The sequence below is a fragment of the Pantherophis guttatus genome, chromosome 6 (genome assembly GCF_059756535.1).
Source record: "Pantherophis guttatus breed Tessera chromosome 6, ASM5975653v1, whole genome shotgun sequence".
Classification (NCBI taxonomy): domain Eukaryota; kingdom Metazoa; phylum Chordata; class Lepidosauria; order Squamata; family Colubridae; genus Pantherophis; species Pantherophis guttatus.
The window spans coordinates 77,095,908-77,119,055 of NC_142068.1; the positions used below are offsets into that span (position 1 = coordinate 77,095,908).

The following is a 23,148-nucleotide window of genomic DNA, read 5'->3' on the forward strand; positions in this document are numbered from 1 at the left end:
TGTGATATCAATTTGGATTTTATCTTGGAAAAGCCATGGGGGGAGGGGAGGGTGAAGTGGGGTTAGGGAGGGGGGGGAAAGGGGGAAAAATCTGTATTTGAAAAACTTTTTCAATAAAAAAAAAGATTGCGAAGGATCATGCCTTTAGTACAACATTGAAAAATAATAAGAGAAAGTATATAACTTTCAATGTATAGGTATGGGGATGATTCTTCAGAGTACAGTATCATGAACTGCATGAATCAATCAGTACTAAACCAAGTGGGGATTGATGTTGCCTTGAGACAATGCATTAGCAAGCAGAAACTTGGGATAGGTGAGGCACATGCATGATTGACGAGAAAAAAATTATGTTTGGCAAGTTTGACCAAAGTAGGAAGCAGTAGATAACTGAAATATAAATATTGCGAAAATATCTTTACAAGACCTACACAGTATGAGCAATTTTTAAAGATAGTTCAAATGGTGAGCATTTGTGGAGTCACAAACAGCGAATAAGACTTAGAGCAGTGGTTCTAGGTAGAGCAGGCTTTGGGGGTTGAACGACCCTTTCACAGGGGTCGCCTAAGACCATCCAAAAAGACATATTTTCAATGGTTTTAGGAAGAATTTTATGGTTGGGGGTCACCACCACATGAGGAACTGTATTAAAGGGTCGCGGCATTAGGAAGGTTGAGACCCACTGACTTAGAGGCAACTACCTATAATTGAATTCATAGGTAAGCTTCATAATCGGTTAAAAATTTCCTATATATGATTAGGTGCATTTAGTTTTTCCTTTTCTGGCATTTGTTTTGGTCACTAGCAAGTTCTTAACAATAATTTTGCCATAGACTGATTAATACAAGGAAATAAAGAACTGGTTCATGTTTTGAATCAGAATGTTGCAACCAAGGAAGACATAAATAACAGACAAAAATAACAATTCTAGATTTTACAGAATACCACAATTGTCCCAATTTAACATAATGTAAAAATTCGTAAGTTTTAGCTTATATGAACTATTGTTTAAATATAGACTCTGGGCCTCCAACATCAACTGCTTTCCTGTCTTTTGCTCTGTCTTACCTAATGAAAAGTATGGCATTAGCTATAGATTGATTTCAGGTCTAACAGCCTAAATGAATATTGTATGCTAAATGGTAGATAAGCACAGTGACAGATAGGCCAATTGATTATGCAGTAATGACAGGTCATATGCATTGATTTGAGTGTTCATTTTATTATTTTCCATACAAGCATATGTATATATGAAATGTACATGTGATATATTTTACAACAAAATGGTGCCCATTTGCAAATACTGTGTAAGTCTCAAAACTAAACCTCTCTAAACTTTTGCATACTATTTCAAGATCTTTAAGGTGGAATAGATATTGCTCCAGTATGAAAAATCTATTTTATTATGGCTGGTTCAATGATTATACTACTTGAAAATAATTTGCATCAAAGTCAGCACATAATATCCTGTTCGTACAAAAGTTCACAAAGAAACAGCTTTGTTCTGTTCCTCCTTGTCCTGGCAAGAGACAAGGAGGAACAGTTGGATTGCAACTTTATCTTATCTACAATTATTCCACAATGTCCCATATTCTGTGCTCGCGCTGCCTTATCTATTAAAAATTGCTCTGGGTGAATCTCAAGAGCAAGTTGGAGATTCCAATATTACAGGGTAGTCCTCAACTCACAACAGTTCATTTAGTGACCATTTGGCACTGAAAAAAAGACTTATGACCATTTTTCACACTTATGACCATTGCAGCATCCCTGTAGTCCTTGTGATTTACATTCGTAACTCGCATTTACGACGGTTGCAGTGTTCTGGAGTCATGGGATCCCCCTTTTGCGACCTTCCGACAAGCAGTCAAGAGGAAACTAGACTCACTTAACAACGGTTTTTCTAATTTTTAAGAACTGCAGTGATTCACTTAACAAATGCGACCAGAAAAGTCGTAAAATGGGGGGGGGGAAATCACTTCACTAGTTTCTCACTTAGCAACATAAATTGGGGGCTCAAAATTGTGGTCGTTGAGTACTACCTGTATTATTCCCAATTATTTTAAGGCTGAGGAAATTTGGGGGGGGGAAAGAAACACCTCAAGGGGGTTTATCCAAGAGGCCCCTTTCTGGTTTATAAGCAATCCCGCCTCCCCCAATTCGGGCGTAACGCCACCACTAGCCCGGACGGAGCCGAACAAGGCCTCTGGGGCTAAATGCTTATTCAGACCCGAAGACTTTCCGCTTTTGGCCCAGCAGAGAAGCGGCCACGTGCCCCGTCTGCGGGCGGGCAGGCAAGCGGGTGGGTGTCTCCGCCGCGTCCCCGCCTCCTGGCTCGGCCTTGCCCGCCTTCCTCCGCCTTCCGAGCCCCCTCGTTTCCTGCTGCTGGCGGAGGCCGAGGGAGAAGGTGGCGGTGGAGGCGGTGAGGGAAAGAAAAGTGCCCCGGAGCCGGAGAAGCGGTCGCCTGCCTCCACCCACCCCCGGCTCGTCCCTGAAGGAAGCCGCCGCCGCCGCCACCCCTTCTTCTTCCTTGCGCCCCGCTGCCTCCCCGCTCTCCGGGCCCCCATTTTTTTTCTCCCTCTCCGCCTCCCCACCTACCTACCCACCCAAGTTTCCCCTCCGCAGGACTTCCCTGCCTCCCACCCAGGACAATAAAGAGCGGGAGATGTCCTCCTCCGGTGGCCACCAGCAAAGCCAGAGCCGCGCCATCCCCACCAGGACGGTGCCCATCAGCGACTCCTCGCAGCTACCTCATGACTATTGCACCACGCCCGGGGGGACCCTCTTCTCCACCACGCCCGGAGGTAAGGCAGCCAAGGAAAAGGCGAGGCGACTCAGGGCCTCGCGCGCGCCTCATGAGGTGAAAATAGAGAGACCCGCGCTCGAGCAGGCCCACCGGAGCGGTGAGGGGGGTGGGTGGGAAGGGGGCGTGCGCCCGGCCTGGCTTTGGAAGCGCTTCGTCTCCAGGCGCCTTAAAAAGGGGTGTGTGTGGAACCCCTGAGAGGCCTTGGCGGTGGAAAAGGGGGACCCCCTGTCAGAAGCCTCCTTGGGCGGAGGGGGGGAAGAAAATAAAATGAGTCCGAGGTTGCCCTCTGGAAACATGACGCGCCCTCCAGAGCGCATTGCCTTCCGAGCCGGGAGAGGGAAAGAGACGCCTCTCCTTGCGGCGTTGGGAATGGGGACCCGCTTGTTCTGCAGGCGGGGCTGAGGCAAAGCTTCCCCGGGTCTTTGCACAGGGAGAGAGAGCGGGCTGGAATACGCTTTCTCGCCGCCTAGGCCTCGCCTCGCCTCTGGTGTTGGGGCTGGCGGCGAGGTATTTGTAAACAAGGCCCCGGAGAGCCTCAAGACGCCGCGCGGCTCTTGCACAATAGGGAAGGGAGGAGCGGGGAGGAGGGAGGGACCGTGGCCGCGGGCGAAGGAAGGCGACGGGCGGCGGGCTGCCTCGTGTATAGAAGAAGGCCGCTTTCCCTTCGGGGAAGGGAGGGGAAGAGACCGCACCCCCCCCTCCAAAGCACCCGCGTGGAAATATGGCTGGCGTGCCTGTGTTGTTTACCAGCCGCCCTTGAGGGACGTCAGTCGGCTGTCTAGGTTTATATTAATATAAAACGAAATAACGAAATAAACAAGCTAGGCCGAGAGAGTCACCACGTGCTGCTTCTACTTCCCCCCTCACACACACACACACCCTTTGCGGAAACGCTTTTTGGGCTTTTCTCCAAATAGTAGAGTTGGAAGGGACTTTGGAGGTCATCCAGTCCAGCCCCCTGCTCACGTAGAGAGACCTGTGCTAGGGAATTCAGAACCGCCGACCTTTCTTGGTCGCTCAGTATCTTAGCCACTGAGCCACCTTAGGCAAAAATCGCTTTTTCTGTGTAATATAATAAGCCTTTCGCGGTTCGGTGGCTCCCCAAAAAAGCGGGGCCCCGGTTGAGTTATTTGGGGATACTCGAAGCGGGGGTGGTAAACGCACCTCGCGGGGAGGCTCGAACTTGGGTGGAATCGCCCAAATTGGATGAATTCAGTTATTTGTGGTCTTATTATTTTTTTTTTAAATGACTTGGACGTGCATTGAACCGAAGCAGGAAATAAAGAGAGCAAGCAGGATCCCTCAGCTAATGATTAGCCTCTGTTCCCTAGACGTGGAGCGAGCTGGTTTGGAGATGGTAAAGGTTGAAGGGAGGTGATGCGTGCAGGTGTGCAGCTAAATAGTAAATTTTTCTTTCAAAACGGTAATGCTGTAGGCTCCCTGTTTTCAGCTGTTTATTGCTGTTACATAAGGCCACCCTGGCTTTGAAACTTTGCTGCTTTATGTCTGACGATTTTTTTCCTTAGCTCTACACACATTAACTTGCTCAGAAGCTTTAACAGCTTTGTCCAACTTTGCCCCCCACCCCACTACTGAAAATGCTGGATTAACTAATAGAGATTAATTCCAGAGGAAAATATATGACAGTAATATGTTGTAAGAAACATTCTTATGACACTTGAAAAGCTAAAATTATTATGACATCCAGCTTTCATTGTCTAGACCACTTAAGGGTTGTGTTGTGATTAGATTTGTCCTCATATTTGGTTCTCAAGATGTCACAAGTCTCTTTTTCCCCCGCTCTGTGCTACTTGTTTGCATGTTGCCTTGATATTCATATGTGCAACACTGTATTCTTTTTAGCCTAATGAGTTCTAGTAAACTTCAAAGTTAACAGCTTTATTTTTGTGGCCAAGATTTAGATTTTAGATAGCAACAAACTGATTTGGTCTTTGCAAACTTTTTTTTAAAGTTGAGCACCAAGTTCCTTCTTGGGCATTTTGTTTACAGTTTTGAATTATACTTTCATATTTCACATTATTCAGAATTACTGGTAATGGGGGGAGAAAGTAAGATATGCTGCCTTGCTGATTTGTCATTGACACGGTTTCTTCTGCATGCCCAAAACTATTAAGGTTACATTTCAAGTTAACAGCTGTCATGCCAGATAGCAGTATAAATTTGGAAGTTTATGTAATTTCTAGAATGTCATTTCTTTGCCCAGAACTTGCTTTGAATAGGAAAGGGCACAGCACCATGAATTGTGATGATATGATAACAAGGTGCTTTTTATTAAAAGGTACAAAGTTAGTCAAGATTTGGTACAAAATAGCTCTCCAGATATGTGAATTAAAGTTAGATTTCTGCTTGAAGAATTCAGGGCTGAAATCCACACACGTAGAAGGAACTCAGGTTGGGAAAATTAGACATAGCAGACTTGTTTAAAATAACTGGCTAGCATAAATATTAACAATTGGTAAGGAGTGTGAAACTTGACAGTTTCTGCCAGAATATTATATTTTAACTATTATGTTTGTATTTATTCATTAACTGTGGTTTATTAAATACATTATGAGATTCACATTAGGTGGTAAACATACCACGATTTAGAAAAAACAATCTTTAAATTCCTGTAACTTGGTAACCCAAAAACAAGCAAATTACATCATGGTTTAACATCCAGAAGGCATTTTGAAATTGATGTATTGGTATTTAAATTCTCTCTTCTCTGTTTTCCCTGTTGTGGAATCATTGCCACATGATACAACAAAGTTCCCCCCCTCATTATATGTTTTTTGTTGTGAACAGCTGAGAATCTGGGAACATATGGTGGCGTCCAAGTCAAATATAAATGTTCTGCAAACCCAGTCAACACTGTTGCATTCTATCTTCCACATATAGTCCTCGACTTACAACTGGTCAATTAATAAAGTTTGAAGTTACAATTGACACACACACCCAAACATATTTATGACACAGTTCTGAAGTTCCAATAGCCACCTCTCTCATATTTGGGTGGTTGGCAACCAGGCTGAATTTATAGCCATTTGCACCTTCCAGCAATCTCATGTGAGACTGCAATTTACAATGCTTTTGCTGAAAACCAGTATTTATTTCCCATAACAAACAATGGATTCACTTAATGGCCACTACCAGAAGGTCATAAAATTGGGTTGATCATACAATGACCTTCCTTATGATTGTCATGACTTAAAACTGTACTTGCAAGGCTCAATTACAGTTTTAAATTGAGGGCTACTTGTAGAGTGCAATATACAAAGTTGAAAAACATTAGCTCCCCCCTCCCCATGCTTCTGCTGCTCCTGGGGTGCAGAAGAGTGGAAGCATGTCCATAATTTAAAAATTCAGATTCCCATTGATTACAGTGAAAGAGCTCACCAAGTATGCTCTGCTGGAATCTGCAAGGCTTAAAGAATCCTAATGCTTGAATTAGATTAGTTTTACTATATCCCATTATGCAGTTCAGGTATAATTTGAATGCAGGACTGATACAGTCAAATTGATATTATCTTCATGATCTTGACATTAATCCCATTTTCTTTATGAAGCAACTGACAGGCTATATACTAATTTCAAACTTTTGCTTAGAGTGGGAGCAGGATGTCCTTGTTCTTAAGTGAAAGGTTGTTAAAGGTCATTAGAAATTGCATAGCTGAAATTCCATTACTTTAGTTTTAGTTATTGCATTTTTTTCCAGGCATCTGAATCTGATATTTCGCTATATAAATAAATACAGTGATTCAGTGTAAGCTTGAATGCATTGAAATCTTTTGGTTATCCAAACGTGTGAAAACTGCCTTGTTTAGCTAAATTAGGATATATTTTGTGGGGACAACACCCTAACATTGCAACATTAAACATAAATATGGCAAAAGAAGAAATGCAGATATTTAAAGAAGTAATTGCAAAGAAAATAATCAAGCTGTACTTTATAAATATACATTTCCTTATTTTATGATTCTGTGCATTTAATGATTCTAAATTTCCAAAAATTTATAATTTTTAAAGCTACCAGTGTAAAAGGTTGGTTGGTTGGTTGGTTTTTCAAGGCAAAGTATCTAATTCTGGATTACCCCACCTTTACAGAATCTTAAGTATTTCCTGTAATGAAAAAGCATCAAATTCTAGTCCACCTTTGCCTCAGGAAGCTCCCTGCATGATTCTGGACCACTCATTAGTTCTCAGTCCAACCTATGTCATAGATTTGTAGGGAAAGTATGAGGAAATACTATGATTGCCACTATAAGCTCCTCTATGAAAGATGGGGTATAAGTTAAATAAGAAAAAAAATAATTTTGAAAACATGGAAGGGTACATGTGCAACAGAGAAGAACTGTGTTGTAACCAAAGAAACATTTAACAGCCTGTTTCAGATTCTAGATCAAAATAGTAAGGAAGAGTACTGAAGGTGGCTATATCTGTGTAAAGAAGGATTTTGGAAGAACACCAACTTGTTGGTTGAGGAGAACTAACAGCCAGAAGAAACTTCAGAAGGCAAAATACAGATGTTTGGCAATGTTTGGATTTCTTCCTCACTTTTACAAAAGTGCTTTTGTTAGACACATTCCTTTCTCGCTCTAATTTTGTGATGTTTCGTTTGAAAGCACTGAGTGTGCCTTGCTACTTGCCATGGATGCTGGAACCCAGCCCAGGTCAGCAAAACAAAAATTACACCAGTGGCTGGAGAAAAAGTAATGAACATCTGAGCACCATCACTTTTGCTCTGCAAAGCAATATTTCAACAGGCTTTGATGAGCTCCATTGGCTGAATATGTTTTAATGGCCAAAAGTTAAAACTTTCTCCTTGAGAGATATCCCTGCTGACTTAAGATATGTAAAAAAAACAAAAAACCCAATGACATAAATAATTTTTCCATGGACTTTTTGGATTCTGCATTAAGGCAACTGTGTGAATTAATGGATTGTTTTAAATAAATGCAGACACTGCTGACTCTTGGTCTTCAATTCATGCGATGAGTGGAAATATTTATTGCTCACTTTTTTTGTTATTTCATTGTGTCTTCATAATAAGACTGGAAAAGAGAAGTCAGCATTCAGAGATTTCTTAGTAGAGGCTGTTGTTTTGGCTGAAAATACATGTGAAAATCAAGGGTCATAATTTGGTACTAGGGCTCAGATGTAAGTAGGCATATGCAAATTAAAGAGAGGTAATGGTGAGAGGTAGATTAAAGTATCATGATTTTTCCTTTATTGTGGGCCTCGGTTGTCCAAATTCAAAATCTGATACTTGGTCTTTTGGTCATTTTTTTTTAATACAGCAAGGATTCAGCAAGGATTTTCGTGGCAAGTGACCTAAATTGGACAGAACTCTATTATAGTGACCCCTATGCAGCGTTTATTTGGAATGCTGGAATTAGTAAACTGATATATTTGATCAGAGAAAGGGGCTATGCTGCTTTACAAACTACAGATTATGCTGCTTTTCACCAGCCATTTGTTCAAATTTCTTCCAGAATTGCTACTTACCCTGAGCCACTAATGCTAAGGAATTACATTGGTGGAATTGGACTGTTCTACTTGAACTGTAATACCCCGATTTCTGATATTCAGGTTGTGAGTGCAATTTATGTTGCATAGGCATCCACAGAGAGACAGCCCAAGGGGGAAACAGTGGCATGCGTGTGAAGATGCCATCAGGCAAATGCATTTTGCTTCCTTGCCTCAGATGTCACGGTGCAAGTATGCAAGGGTGGAGTTTACGTGAGGAGCGGCTCGTACTGTGGTTCTGAGATCACCATTGATAGCTGCAGATACCACTATGCTTATGAACAAAAGGGCACTTCATGCACAAAAAAGAGAGAGAGAGAAGGGTTGCTTTGAGTGATTTCCAAAAATAACACCCCAAAACTGAGTAATCAAAACTGAAGCAATAGAATATAAATCTAATATAACTAAATAACTATATGCTCACCTATTAAGTAAAAAAGGGCGAGTGACAGCAGCCCACTATTTCCTTGGGATATTTATTTAGTTGTCCATACAGACACACACACACACAAAGAACAAAAGCTTTGCTGAAGGGATAAGAAAACCAAGGTGAAGGTAGATGGAACAAATCTACCATTTTGCTTTGGGGAACACGGGACTTTCAGAACTCCCTCAAGTCAGTTTCCTAATAATTTTCCTAGTAACTAGCCACATAAAGATACAGATGTAAAGAGAAACTAAGTGAACAAATGTGAAACTGAAGGCTACAGATGAGAGATTCAAACCTAGGGATTGTGCCTTTGAACAAAAGCACATATGTTCTATAGCTGGTCTTGACTCAAAAAGTCTCATCGTATTCGATGTGCTGTTAAAAAGTGTCAGGCTATTAAATTCTACCAGTACCTCAAACTCACTTAAAGCCTACTGCTATCTCTACAATTTTAATCCAGAGGAGTGGTCTTATCAAATGTTTTGTATCAGTAGATTAATAGTTGCAAGATCCTGCAACGAAGCACTGCAAAGTGGAACGTTATTCAAGCATGTTTACTAATATGTACAAAAAAAAAATCTGGCTGATTATGTCTGGGCCTAGAAAGCTAAGTGGAATTGTGCTTGGGTGAAAGACCTCAAGGAAATACCAGAGCTATAGACAAAACTGGGAAATTTAGAGACAGTGGCAAAATACAATACTTGCCAAAAAAGCCGTACATACATCAAATATATCACTGAGGTTAACAGGAATTGAACTTAACTTGGTGTTCCATAACCATCCAGAAAGATCCGAGATGAGGATGAACTAGAACTCACATGTTCTTGGTGCCAGCCCAGTACCTTAATCACTATATCACAGTGGGCTCAGATTTATAGAATTGTGGGGGTTTTTTTCTCTTACAGCAGAGCTTTAGGGTAGAATTGGAATGTAAATGAAAAAGGCTAGGTATGTTATAAGCATAGAGTTATGAATTTATATCCTTTAATTTCTGCAGCTGAAGGAGATATACATAATTCTTCTGCCTCCTGTTTTTTTCTTTAAAATAACAACTATAGGGGCTCAGGTGATGGCTTCTGGGAGACCTCTGTGGCTCCAGTTTTAAGCTGAAACATCAAATGTTTTCTCCATTTTAGAGTTTGATATGAGGTTTATTCTTGCAAACGGGACTTACCTTTCTTACCTTTGCTTTATTTCACACTGACCATTCCACATTTTTTGTTCCTTGAAAAAAAGGGGAACAAACACAAACGGACCTTCCTTCTTTCTGCAGTGATTCTTACTGGGGAGTTGATTGGGTGACAGGCTGTTTACAAGCTTGGGAGGTTTGATTCCTGTGTTATTTATGTGTCCTAGGAATGCACAGATGGTGCTGAATAGATGTCACACTTAGTTGACACGGGTATGATGGAACACAACGGAGAAATCTCTTTCATAGCTATCCTTGGCCCAAGCCACAAAGGACATTTAGGTTACAGTAAAATCCACTACATTTGGTTGCTTGTAGCACTGATGTTACATAATTCTTTTGACTTAACTAAGCCTATGTAAAGAAAATGGAAGCCGAAATGTGCAGTTGCAAAAAATTGGCAAACAGAATTGAGCAATGTGATGAAAACGGGAAGTGGAAGCTCTCAGATATGAAGTAGGATCAGTTAAGGATCAGCCTATTCCATGTCCACTTGTTTTATTTGTATTGTAAAGATTTTTAAAGGTTCCTTTTCTTAGAGTTAATATTTTGCCATCTCTCCTTTTTCCCCCCGTTCACACACTTTCCCTTCGTCAATTAGATTGATTAAATTAAGTTTAACTTACATTTGATTAATGCCATGCAGTGTTGCTATTGTCTTAATACTAAAACTTTGGTGATGCTGTTCAGATGAGCTTCTAGTGTGGAAGAAAATGAGATTTGTGATTTATTTTCAATATGAACCAGAAAGAATAGTGCATTTAAGCCCTTTGATAATAGATAATGGTGTAGACCAATTAGTGCCAATCATTTTTGAGAAATCGATTCCACATAGGTAAAGATGCAGCAGGAGGCTTATTTTCTGCTTGTACTCCAAGCCTCAGCTTAGAAAAGAGGTACACACTTTGCTAACATCTAGTTATTTTCAACTACAGTTCCTATAATTGCTTACCATTCTGCCATAGTGTGAGTCTAAAACATCTGGTGGCATGGGTGCTATTCAGCAGGTTCTGACAGGTTCTAGAGAAGTGGTAGCGGAAATTTTGAGTAGTTCGGAGAACTGGCAAATACCACCTCTGGCTGGCCCCAGAATGGGGAGGGAATGGAGATTTTGCAATATCCTTCCCCTGCCACGACCACCAAGCCACACCCCGACCACCAAGCCATCCCCACAGAACCGGTAGTAAAAAAAAATTGAATTCCACCACTGTCTGGTGGGCACCAGTGTGTTGACACTGGAGGAAAACGTGCCCTACTGGATGAGAGCAAAGGTTTGACTAAACCTGCATCCAGTTTGCCACAGGTGTATGTTAGATGCCATCTGGAAGCTTAGCTTTCCCAGAAACATATTTCTATCTGTAAAAGAAAACCATTCCTTGCTGTAAAACCATGTGACACTCTCAGTTAAGTACAGATAATCCTCTACTTACAACAGTTCATTTAGTAACTGTTCAAAGTTACAGCAGCATTGAAAAAAGTGGTTTATGATGACCATTTTTCACACTTACGAGCATTATAGCAGACCCATGGTCATGTGATCAAAATTCATATGCTTGGTAACCGATTCATTTATGACGTTGCTGTGTAGGAGTCATGTGATCACCTTTCGCAGGCAAAGTCAATGGAGAAGCCACATTCACTTAACAACCATGTTACTAACTTAACAGCTACAGAAAAGATAGATTTCATTTTCTTGAAGATACTTTATTTTGTTTTCAGGGTAATGTAGCCTTCCCTAACCTGGTGAGTGCGACCAAACCCGTTAGACAACTGCTTTAAGAAGATTAGGATATAGGGAGTGGGGTTGAGAAGTCAAGAGCCAAACTTGTTGCAAAAGGGGGAAGTTTCTAAATTTCACCTAAGTTTTAGGTTTTATACTAAACATAAATTGCCTTTGAATCCAACTTCTAGACAACTAAAATGGTTTGTCATTGCCTTCTTCCTAGGGTTGAAAGAGTATGAGTGCCCCAAAATCATCCAGCTGGCTTTGGGCCACTAAATCTTGAATTGCATTCTACTAGTCTAGCACTTTAATTACTAGACCAAAACTGGCTCTTTTGCTTTCTTATATATAAGATTTATATAATTTTTAGTTTATATTTTTAATTAAAAGTTTAAAAGTTAATCAGCAACAGTGCTGCCAAACTTCTGATTTTAATAGAAGACAATTTATGTAGCTCAGGGTTGAACTAAGGAATCCTTGGTGCTCTGGGCACTGATTATGATGTTATCTAGTTGGATAATGTAATATCTGCAAGCAAACAAACACAGAGAGCCCAAGGTCTCCATAAACTCCTGATTATTATTATTATATACTTTATTCATTAAACATGAAACTCAGTCAACTGAACATTCAAAAATGCATCACAAATACTATTGACTGGTGCTAATGGTTGATACGAGTTGCTGCCAGCGTCCTAGGTATCAACCAAGTACCTTCTTAAGATGTACGATGTTCTGAGTAGCACATTTTTTTGCAGTTCCGCTGATGTTATTTCAGGAAGCTGCAATTTCTTGACGTATTTTATAAAATTCTTGGACATGGTACCAAGTGCCCAGTGACAATGGAGATCACTGTTACATGTTTCATCCATAATTGCATAGTTTCGATGGCCAGGTCGCAATATTTCATGATTTTTTCCAGTTGTTTTTCTTCGACTGTGGTGTCTCCTGGTACCGCGATATCAATAAATTGTACGTTTTGGTATTATTATTATTATTATTATTATTATTATTATTATTATTATTATTCTGCCATAGACTAACATGGCTCTCCTCCTATAATGTCCATCTCAGCATAGTGGATCTGATATGCCAGTTACTTTTGTTCCTTTTCCACCTCTCTAGGTACCAGAATCATCTACGACCGCAAGTTTCTGTTAGATCGGCGCAATTCTCCCATGGCTCAAACCCCTCCTTGCCACCTTCCCAATATCCCAGGAGTTACCAGTCCTGGTTCTGTGACAGAAGATTCCAAAGTGGAAGTAAACAATCTGAACAATCATGATGGGAAGCCTATAATTGGTAAGAACATTTGCATTACAGCAGAACCAAAGTGCAGTGCCGGCATCAATGCCAAATACTTACTTGCAGTTGACAGTATCGATCCATCTCTCTGCCACAAGTAGTCCTTGACTCACAACCATTTGTTTACAACAGCACTGTGAAAAAGTGACTTATTACTGATCCTCGCACTTACAATCATCGTAGCATCTCTATAGTCACATGATCAAGTGCTTGGCTACCAGCATGGGTTTACAATGGTTGTAACATCTCAGGGTTATGTGATCATCATTTGTTCCTTTCCTAGCTGATTTTCAACAAGCAGAATCAGTGGGGATAATTGGATTCGCTTAGTGACCATGTGAGTCACTTAACAGTTGCAGTTATTCTCTTAACAATTGTGGCAAAAAAAGGTTGTGAAATAGGGCGCAACTCACTTCACCACCTTGGAATGGAAATTCTGGTCGCAATTGTGACTGTAATGTAAATTGACAACTATCTGTTATTCTGAAGAACAAAGAGATTTTTCTGTGGGGGGAAAAACCATGTAGTATTACTGATCTCCTAGTTCTTTATAGCCAGAATGGGAAGTGATACAGAGCTATTCTATTTCCTGCATTGTGATATTGTTCAAATATGAGTTTTACCTTGGGATCAAGTAATTTATTTCCTGTCTGCAGATGTTTTTTTTTCTCTCTCTCTCTAATGCGTTTAGAGAGCTTCTGCTTGTAGAGAACAGTGAACTGTTGCAACAATTGTATGTGGTAGGAACTAAATGGTGAATTATTGCCCTTTTGCCTTCTGTGTCATAGCAATTCAGTAGCTATGAATTATTGAAAGATGTTTACCTTTTCAAAATGGTATAAAGTAGCTCAAGTGGAGATAAAGTGCACACATTTTTTGCCATACAAGTTTGGTTGTATCATTTATGAGATGGATTTGATCCATTAGACCATGGCTCAATTTCATTGAGGGCCGCATCAGGGCTGTGGTTGACCTCGGGAGGCCAGGTGGGCGTAGCCGACTCTGTGGGTGTGGCCAGCTTGACACCACTCACTGGGCATGGCTGACTGGGTGGGCATGGCCAGCTTGATGCCACTCCCCAAACTGCTGGCATGTTTCCTCTTGGCACTGGGTAGACTGGGCCGAAGCTACGCTGGCCCGATGTTGCCTCATCACATTTGGTAGACTGGGCCAAAGTGATGTGGGCCGGCCCCTTACATTTTTCAGGCTGGCCCTGTGGGCCAGATCTGGCCCACGGGCCTTGTGTTTGACATCCCTGCATTAGAGGAACTAGCTGAAACCCACTATAGACTATAGGAATTGAGGGGTCCTTGGTGCTCTCTGAGCTTGCTTGTATTCTTGCAGACCCATTCAGTTTCATTACCCAAACTAGGTAACATCAGCTACCACTGATGGTGTTACCAATTTGGGTAATGAAACGTTTGCAAGAAAAACAAGCAAGCTCAGAGAGCACCAAAGACCACTTTTTTCAACCTTGAGCTACAAATATTCTTTATTAGTAAATAGGAATTGGACAAAAAAATTAGGTAAGTGAGGCTAATAACAATCTATACATATATATTTTTTTCTTTTATGTAGCCGGTCTCAAACAGAACTATCTTGTTGTATTTCAAGTTCAACGTTTATTTCGGTCAAAGACTAGCGTATCGCTAAGCAGTAACAAACTGTTTAGAAATAAAGGAGGAAGGCCAGATGTAAAACACAAGCTAAAACTTGAATTTAAGTGTAAAACACAAGCTAAAATTTGAATTTACACTAAAAAACGTTGGAGGTGAGAAATGTCCCAAACATTCCGTGCATGAATTTTACCATGCTCAGGTCATATAGCATTGGGTGCTCCATGCCCAAAGTAGAATGTCCTGTGGATATATTGGCCCATATACAGAATGAAACGGGGCAGTTTTATTTTGGATATGCACCCAACATAGTGATTCCATAATGCAGCAGAAAAAAATCAAGCTAGTAGGTTTTCTTGGCATATAGTGTGTCTATGAAGCAAACTGAGTGAGGAAAGCTAGGAAAGGGACGTTAGCTCTTTGCACAGTTGTCATGTCAGGAACCATTCTTTTGTTGTGTTTTTTTTTTTATCAATTAAATTTATTGGCCGCCTATCTTACCACCTGGTAAATGTGTGCTATGAAGAGACCCCACTTCAGCATCATCAGCTGAAACGAAGGGATTAGAAAGATCAGTGGATAGGAGAGCTAGTGGAGCATGAAACCATTGCAGCAAAAAACAGGCATGCAGATCACATGGAGAAGGAATGGAGAGAGGGAAAGTTATGTACCAGGATGCATAATTCTCATTAAATCACTCACCAATGCCTTTTTTTTTTTTTCCGACCACAACCTGGAACATCCAAAAAGTTCTGAGTTTTGTTTCTCCTTAACCATGGTGGATTGAAAGCATTTCAGCAGAACTTCTAAAATATGCTGGGTGGTGTTTTTTTTTTTCTTTTTCTTTTGTTTTGCTTTAGATCAAAAAACATTTTCTATTTTGGTTACATCCTCATGCGGCAGAAGGAAGCAAAGATACTGGTTGCAAGAGTCGACTCTCCTCTTACAAAGAAGCATTTAAATTAAACAGATCAAGAATAAGCAAACTACATACTCGAGTATTTAAGCATACGTATATCTCGCCAAACATGCCAGGCAGATTCTTTGTAGGGTACTATTTTTAAGCCAATGATTGTGATCACCTTCTAGCTAGGTTAAAATGGCATATTCCATCTGCATTTTCTAGTGGTTTTGCCTATTCTGTTACGTTGGCCACCTACATGTGTCAGTGAGGTCTGGCTCAAATGTCATTGAAAGCAAGAATTCACTGTACTCTTAGGAGACTTAAAAATAACATAAAGTTTCTCCCCTTAAAATTTTTCTGTTGATTTGCATGTGTTCTTGTCTTTCAATCAGGTGATGATGCTCAATTTGAGATGGACATCTGATTTTCCCTGAGGGTAACCATGGAGAGACAGCAATTCCTGATCACCTGTGTACATCTGATTTTGACCATCAGGTTCAATAACTCGAAGGATGAAAGAAGAAGAAGAAGAAGAAAAAGAAGAAGCTGCTGTTTTCACAGAATTTTCACTTCAGCTTTTGAAGTGCCAAAGGATAAGAGGACTCTCCTTGATTTCCATTAACCATACCATGCTTCCTACCCATCCCCCGCTCCTCTGCTTGCCTTACTCACTCCCTATGACTGACTTGGAGCCCATGATAAATTTATTCAGCTAAGGAGTGTCCCTTGGCTTCTCGCACTTTAGAGACAACTGTTCAAAACATGCACATGCGAGAATTTAACTTCTATCAACAATTGGATATTTATTGCAAAACACATAAGGGGCATGGAAAGGGTGGATATATGTTTGAAGTGACATGACACTGCCATTGTTCTCCTTTCCCTTAACTGCTGTTAAATTGATGTCAATTTATTAACTGGTTCCTATGTTATATCTCCTTTGACGTGCAGAATGCACTCTCTTTGATATTTCTAAATCCTGTTGCTCAACTTGTCTTTTTTAGTTAAATATACCGTTTCATGTGGGCGCTGCTGTGAGATTTTCCTAAAAGAGTATTATTGGAGTTCTTTTCTGCTTCCCCTGAAAATTTCTTTTTTAAAAAAAACAGATAAATAATTTAGAATCATCACTTCATCATGCATTCATTTCACTTCGCATTTCGTCCCAATATCATTCCCCCCCCAAAAAAGTTTCTCTCCAATTTCCTCATTTAACACCCCCCCCCCCCCGTTAAAAGTGACACCATATCTTTTCCTAATATAATTGGGGAATATCACGCTTGATGGACTTCTATACCAGTGTTTCTTAAACTCAGCTATTTTAAGCTGTGTGGACTTCAGCTTCCAGAATTCTGGGACTTAGTCAACACAGCTTAAAGTTGCAAAGGTTGAGAGACACTCTTCTCTACTATTCGTCTTCAGTCTTTAATTTTTTGCTGCTCAATAACATCTGGTGGGTTCTTGGCAAGCGTATCTTTGTGCCAAAAGAATTAAAGCAACTTAGTTATGCTTAACTAGGAGAACCCCCCCCCCCCCCCCAAAAATGAAATTTGTGAAAAAAATCTTGGTGGACCAGGAAACCTTAAGAATAAATTAATTATTAAGATGTTAAGTGCTGATTTCATGATGTGTGACTTCAAATGAATTTGAAAGGGTGACTAATCAGAAAGATTTCACTGCATTTTTCGAACAAGACCTATTCGTTTCTTGGTTACTATCTTCTATTTCTCAAATTCATACATTATTAAATCAGTCACATTGGAGCCTATTGTAGATCCAGGGTCACTACAGAGGAAGAGTTGCTGATGATGTCACTTTATTCTGCTTATTTGGATATATTGGTCATTTCCCACCTACTGGTGACCCAACTCCCAAGTTGATTAGTTCTGGCATGAGTGAGCTTGTGCCGCTTGCCTGGAATTGTTGCAGAGAGCAAGTATGATCTCTCTCTGTAGGAATTCATAGGCAATTGAGGTCTCCTTGTGAAAAAAAACACTTACCATGAGAGAGAAAATTGGTGGATCAGTTTAATACAGCCAATGTCTGCATGGCCCCTTGATACTTTGCACCGTGAGAAAGCTGCAATATTAGATTGTTTTATTGTCTAGGCCAAACTTGGTAACTTTAAGACTTCATCTCCCAGGATGCCTCAGCCAAAATGGAATTCTAAAGAGTTAGAAGTCCACAAATCTTCAAAGTTGCCAAGTTTGGAGACCTCTGACCTAGGCTAATGGAATAATAAAACATCTGTCAGCATTCTGATGATGCCTGACAACATCTTTGCTTCCTCTAAAAGTATGTCACCAAAATGGAAAGCATTTTTTTTTCAAAAGTTAATTATTTTAGGATCCACATGTAACAAAAACTACAGTGATGATAACAGGAGATGTATTTCCTTCTCTCAGGAGAGGGATTGCTGCTTAAGCCAGAGGTCTTCAAACTTGGCAGTCTGGAGAATTCTGGGAGTTGAACACAAGTCTTAAAGCTGCCAAGTTTGAAGAACTCTGTCTTAAGACAATGCTTGCTGTGACCTCGTATACATGAGCTAGGATTATATTTTAAAGATAACAAATCCACACTGAAGTTTCTGGATGTTTGCTCCCTGTCTTCAGTGATGTTTTCCTTTGTAACTTTATTTTGAAAACAAAGCCTCTTAAGGCGAGTCTAAGCTACCATGACCCACCCAGATGTTATTAGACTGCAACTCCCACTATCTCTGGTTATTGGTCTTCCTATCTGACGCTGATGGGGGTTGGAGATCCTGCTGTTCTAAGATTCTTGCTTCTCTAAAATATTTGCCTCTGATTCCTTTAGGAAGTCTTCCAAGAGTGATTCATGTGCTACCTCAAAAACAGAATGACTGAATTGTGCTCGCTTCCCTCGTGGGGAGGTCACACCGATGTGGCAATTTTGCACATGGATTTTATTGTTCAGGCGTAATTGGGAGTGGGAAGTGATAGAGCCTCAGGGAATGTGGCAACTATACTTGTTTTTAATGTAGGCTTCACTTCTAGAAGAATATCTGAGAATATGTTCGTCCTATTGGATTTTGGCCTATAAAATGACTTTAATAGAATTCGGTTCAGTTCTTGGACTCACCTGTATTTTCAAATCTGGGAAGCAACTCTGACTCTTAATTCTCTTTATAAATTGGCAACTTATCATAATTGACTAGATTTAGAAAGGGGGGGAGGGTCGTGATCTAAAATGTAGAGTATGGGGGGTTTTTGCTTCCCCTCTGCCTTTGTGGTAGCTTTGGAGGCATGTAAGAAAGACAGGATTTTTATTTTGTTTCGCCTACTGTAAAATGTGAATAATACAGAAGCAAAATTGCTTTGTAACTGTCAATGTCTCAGGAATAACCTCCTATTTGCAATGTCTCTGGGGAAGGACTGCTGCTTTCTAATGTGGGCGACAATGCTGTGACTAAGCTGCAGCTGATCAAGGGAAGAATCCCTTGGAAGTGCAGCGTAAGCGTCTGGATTTGGGCCAGGAGACTTCTAAAAACGCACTGCATGTTCAGTCATAAATCAGAACACAGGCAGACGGTTTCAGTGTTTCTGTCTGGAACCTCCCTTCATTGGCTGTACAGTTGGTGGGGAGAGGAGAGCATACAGCTTTGCTTGGCAGATTTGGGCAAAACTGAAGTTTTAATCACAAATCCCAGTTCAGCTAAGTCCAGCGAGGGAAGGAAGAGGGTAAGAATAGAGTTTGAGGGGCTGCTAACAGACCTTGTTCTCATTGTAGTATTTTTTTTAAAAGATATTTGGAACTTGGGAATTAACTAATTCTATGCTAATTTTTTCCCCTTGAAATGATTTAACTAGTAAAATACCGTTAATGGGACACTTTTTTTTTTTCATAATATCAGAGAATTCCACGAGATTTCACAAATCGGTTGCTGCTTGCAAAAAAACTGATTCCTCTGAAGTCTGTTCCATATAAACTTACCTGAAGGAAGGAGTGTTCCAGAGGGAAGGATTGATACTGCAGGATTCTTTGTGTATTTGGATAAAACTCTCCTGGTCTGTCTCTGCTGCAGTTTTCCCCAATTTATGAAATTGAGTCAGTAAACTCGGATCTTACCGATGGTTCTGAGAAAATAATGAGTGTCATTAAGAAACAAATAATGTTCTATTTCCCTAAAACTTGGTTCAGTTGTGGCCATTTTCTTTCCCATGCCTTCTGGATTGTACCTCCCAGCCTTGTCTACGAATAAAGCTGCATTTTATCATAGAAGAAGAGAAAAAGCTATAGAGAAAAAAAGAGATTCCTTTATTGCTTTCTTCTGCAGAATTTATCCCCCTAGCACATTATAGTTCTCAGTCTCTGAGAACCTGCAGAGAAGACTTAAGACATAACAATGCTAGGCACTAAAAATGTCTGCAGCTGATCTTTATTACTTGAAACATTTCCATCCGGTAGCTGAAAGAATAGAAATAATTGCTAACCTGTTTTGCAGTCCTTCAAATTCAGAACCACAATCTCTCTTTATCAGTAAATTAGTGTTGTTGTATCTCTCTTCTAAATAGAGGCCTCCAGAGCTATATATGATCAGTTCCCCTGCTTTTTTTTTTTTTTGTAAAGAAACTTTAGAATAGCTGATAAATTTTAAGCTCTATTGTGAGCTAAGTGAATCCATGCCAAACATTTGAGGTAAGTAAGGCTGCAGGCTTTAGTCAATTCCTTTTTTTGCTAACGAAAAAGGAACAGATTTATTTCTGATGTAGAACACGCTTTCCTTTATTTTCTGCCCTTTTTTAAAAAACTTCATGTTGAAATACTGTATAGATGTAATCAACTGACTGAAAATTATTAATTAAAATTCATTTATCGAATCTGTCTGGATTTATCGAGGATTAGGCCAGCAGACAAACACATTGAGGGATATCTATGGGGGAGTAGAAAAAGTGAAGGTGATTGTGATTGAAGCTCCTTTTTAAGGTCTTGTGCATGCAGCACATTGAAAAAAGAGATGAGACTTCAGTCATAGTTACTCTCTTGACCAGTGTTGGGACTTGAAGTCCACACATCTTCAAATTGCCAAGGTTGAGACATTGATCTTGACCTTTGGAGTGACTGGCCATATTCTACCAGTAATTGTGCAAATGCTAGTAGAAAGATCAAAGAAGGATGCCTAGTCTTAAGGAAGCTGTTCTTTGCAAGTAGCTTTTGCAGGTGGAAGAATTTTATGTGACATTTGCACAAAAAGATGTCAGCAATCAATGGCAGACGTTTTGTGTAGGAGATGCCATATTTTCTTTACGAAAAACTAATAATGATAAATTGGACCAGCTTGGCTATTCTGGAACCTCTCAACTTTCCAGATAGCAATCTGAGCCTGAATGACCAGAAGCTATTTACATCATTATTTTTTAAAAAAAAAAATACAGACTCCATCTAGATAAAGTGTAGTAATGGTGAAAGACACGCTGAACCAGAAGTCGCCCTCACACCAAGAGTACATATTTGAAAACATTTCACTGGAAGTACCTGGATTTCCTGCATTGGGTTGAACACTTGTGCAAAAATGTAGTAATTCACATGTGCTGAAGAATGAGTAAATGCCGAAAATGCCTCTGGTAGAAAATTAACACAAGTCTTAACTGTCATAGGTTGTTTGCAGTTCTTTGCCAATTCAGTTTAGGCTTGTTTGGCAAGAAAACCAAGCAAGGGGTTGAGTCTTTATTACTTTCCATCCCCTCAGATTATATGAGACCATGGAATATTTGATTGGTGTTTATTTCTTTACTGTTGTGCTGAACAATGCAATTACCACCCACTGTGTACTTTGTGGCAAAAAAATAAAAATAAAAATTCTGGTCTTCCATCCTGTTAGCTATAGCATTCCGACTTGGTATGTTGATTTTTTAAAAACCCTCTTCCAGTTTAATTGTCTAGGTGTTTGATGCTGGCAGGGAAATTCAGGGAGTTGCGATCCACCTGCTGAGGTTGTCAAATGCTGGTTCTAGACTGCTTTTGATAACTGGATTATTTGTTGATTTTCGCAAAAAGAGAATGGAGGATAGGATAGACAATTGTAATTATTTGCATCAACTCTGGAAAGCAAGCCACTGGTTTCTATAATGGGAAGGACTGAAATATTTTAGGTATAGTAGGTATAGTAGAATTAAAATATTTTAAATACTTGCTATGGCTCATCATCACTGTGAAGGATTTCTGTTATAAGACCTTTTGTACAGAGAACTAATAAAGGATGTCTATACTGGCCTTGGAAAAACTCCAGTGTTATGGCTAAAATCTGTTTTTAACTCTGAGATGCCACTTGGAGCACTTGAACAGATCCATGGTAAGTTGCCCTTTGCTCTCACCAAAGACTGCTCAATGCATCAATGAGGATTTCTAGGGCCTAATTTAAGAGCTCAATTCTGCCACTGTTTCTGGCATTTGTCTACATAGATAGGATTAGATTAACAATGAGCTTTCCATTGTAAATTGGCTAGTGTTCCAGTCTTGGCCAGGAGGCTACATTTGAATCTGGATCTACTAGTTAGATGGGCAAGGATTTTTGACCAGGTGTTTTGACCAGAACGATAACAATGAAACCTTTTAGCTCTAAGAAAAAGCATGCCCTGAGTAGATATTTGGGGGAAAAAAATACTGTATATACATTCCTTAATTCTCTCTGCTTGTCTGCCTGAGTGATTGGTTTTGGCCTGGCTCTGGGTGGACCTTGATACTTGTGGCTGAGAGGCTGGATAGATAGATATTCTGCAAGTTTGGCCTGCTTGCAACTATCTTCATCTAGGAAGAAGCATCCAGAATCCTGATTTCCATATCAAACTTGTTTTGTCCTAGACCTCTAGTATCTAATACTATGTCCCCGTCAGGTTTCTGCTTTTCACCATCATTCATGGATCGCTCTTTGATATTTCAATAGTTGGACATTCGTTGCATTGAGTTCTCAATAAACCTCAGGACTGTGTTAAAACTTTCTGGATTAGTTCTGCAGTTGGGAACTTGGTACCAAACACAATTTCAGTCCCCTCCCTCATCCCATTTTTCTATTCATCTTATCTTGCTGAATAGATTTTGCTGATGGATGTAAAAGTGAGATTTGTCTGTATGATCTTTCAGTGTTAATTTTCACGGTGGTGGTGAGTCCATGAAGGACATTTTGATAGGCATATCTCTCTGAAGGCTATTGTTTCCACTTGTGGCTAAGGAATTGGGAGTTCAAAGAACAGGTAAAAGAATAAACTCTAGCGCAGATGTTGCATGGCGATAGATTGCTTGAACGTTTTGACTCTTGCACCCCGCAATTTCACTAAGATTGGAGGTTGGAAGAGATTTGCGATTGCCGATCATCTGCAAAACTGGGTAACTCTTGAACATTAAAAGAGAATTCTACTGTGGAGAGAGGGTGAATGCAAAAATAATATATGTGTATGGGTGAATATATACATCCCTATCAGGGAAAATGCTTTGGATTGATTATGAGATGTGTCTGGTTTAGCTGATGATGTTTCATACACCCGGCTTTCCGAGCATCGACAATAATTCATCTGACGTGGAAATCCATGTTAGAAGGACCAGTTGTTTATAAAATGGTTGTAAATCAAACAAGAGAAAATCAATCAGCACCTTCGTCCCCGTTTATCTGAGGAACGCAAAACTACCTTGCTCCTC

The 23,148-nt window shown here is 40.2% G+C and overlaps 1 protein-coding gene across 1 annotated transcript; it reads left to right on the forward strand.

Moving 5' to 3' along the window:
• The first annotated feature begins 2,236 nt into the window (after positions 1–2,236).
• On the forward strand, positions 2,237–21,342 carry EIF4EBP2 (eukaryotic translation initiation factor 4E binding protein 2). Its single transcript, XM_034426014.3, has 3 exons — positions 2,237–2,801; positions 12,799–12,975; positions 15,891–21,342. The coding sequence occupies exons 1-3, from the start codon at positions 2,663–2,665 to the stop codon at positions 15,920–15,922; spliced, it is 348 nt and encodes a 115-aa protein (XP_034281905.1). The 5' UTR covers positions 2,237–2,662; the 3' UTR covers positions 15,923–21,342.
• The last annotated feature ends 1,806 nt before the right edge of the window (positions 21,343–23,148 follow it).

Excerpts from the sequence above, each read along its gene's own strand:
- EIF4EBP2 (XM_034426014.3), top strand. The coding sequence starts at position 2,663 with ATGTCCTCCTCCGGTGGCCACCAGCAAAGCCAGAGCCGCGCCATCCCC. Across the intron at positions 2,802-12,798 it reads CTTCTCCACCACGCCCGGAG|GTACCAGAATCATCTACGAC; the intron begins GTAAGGCAGCCA and ends CCACCTCTCTAG. Across the intron at positions 12,976-15,890 it reads TGATGGGAAGCCTATAATTG|GTGATGATGCTCAATTTGAG; the intron begins GTAAGAACATTT and ends TCTTTCAATCAG.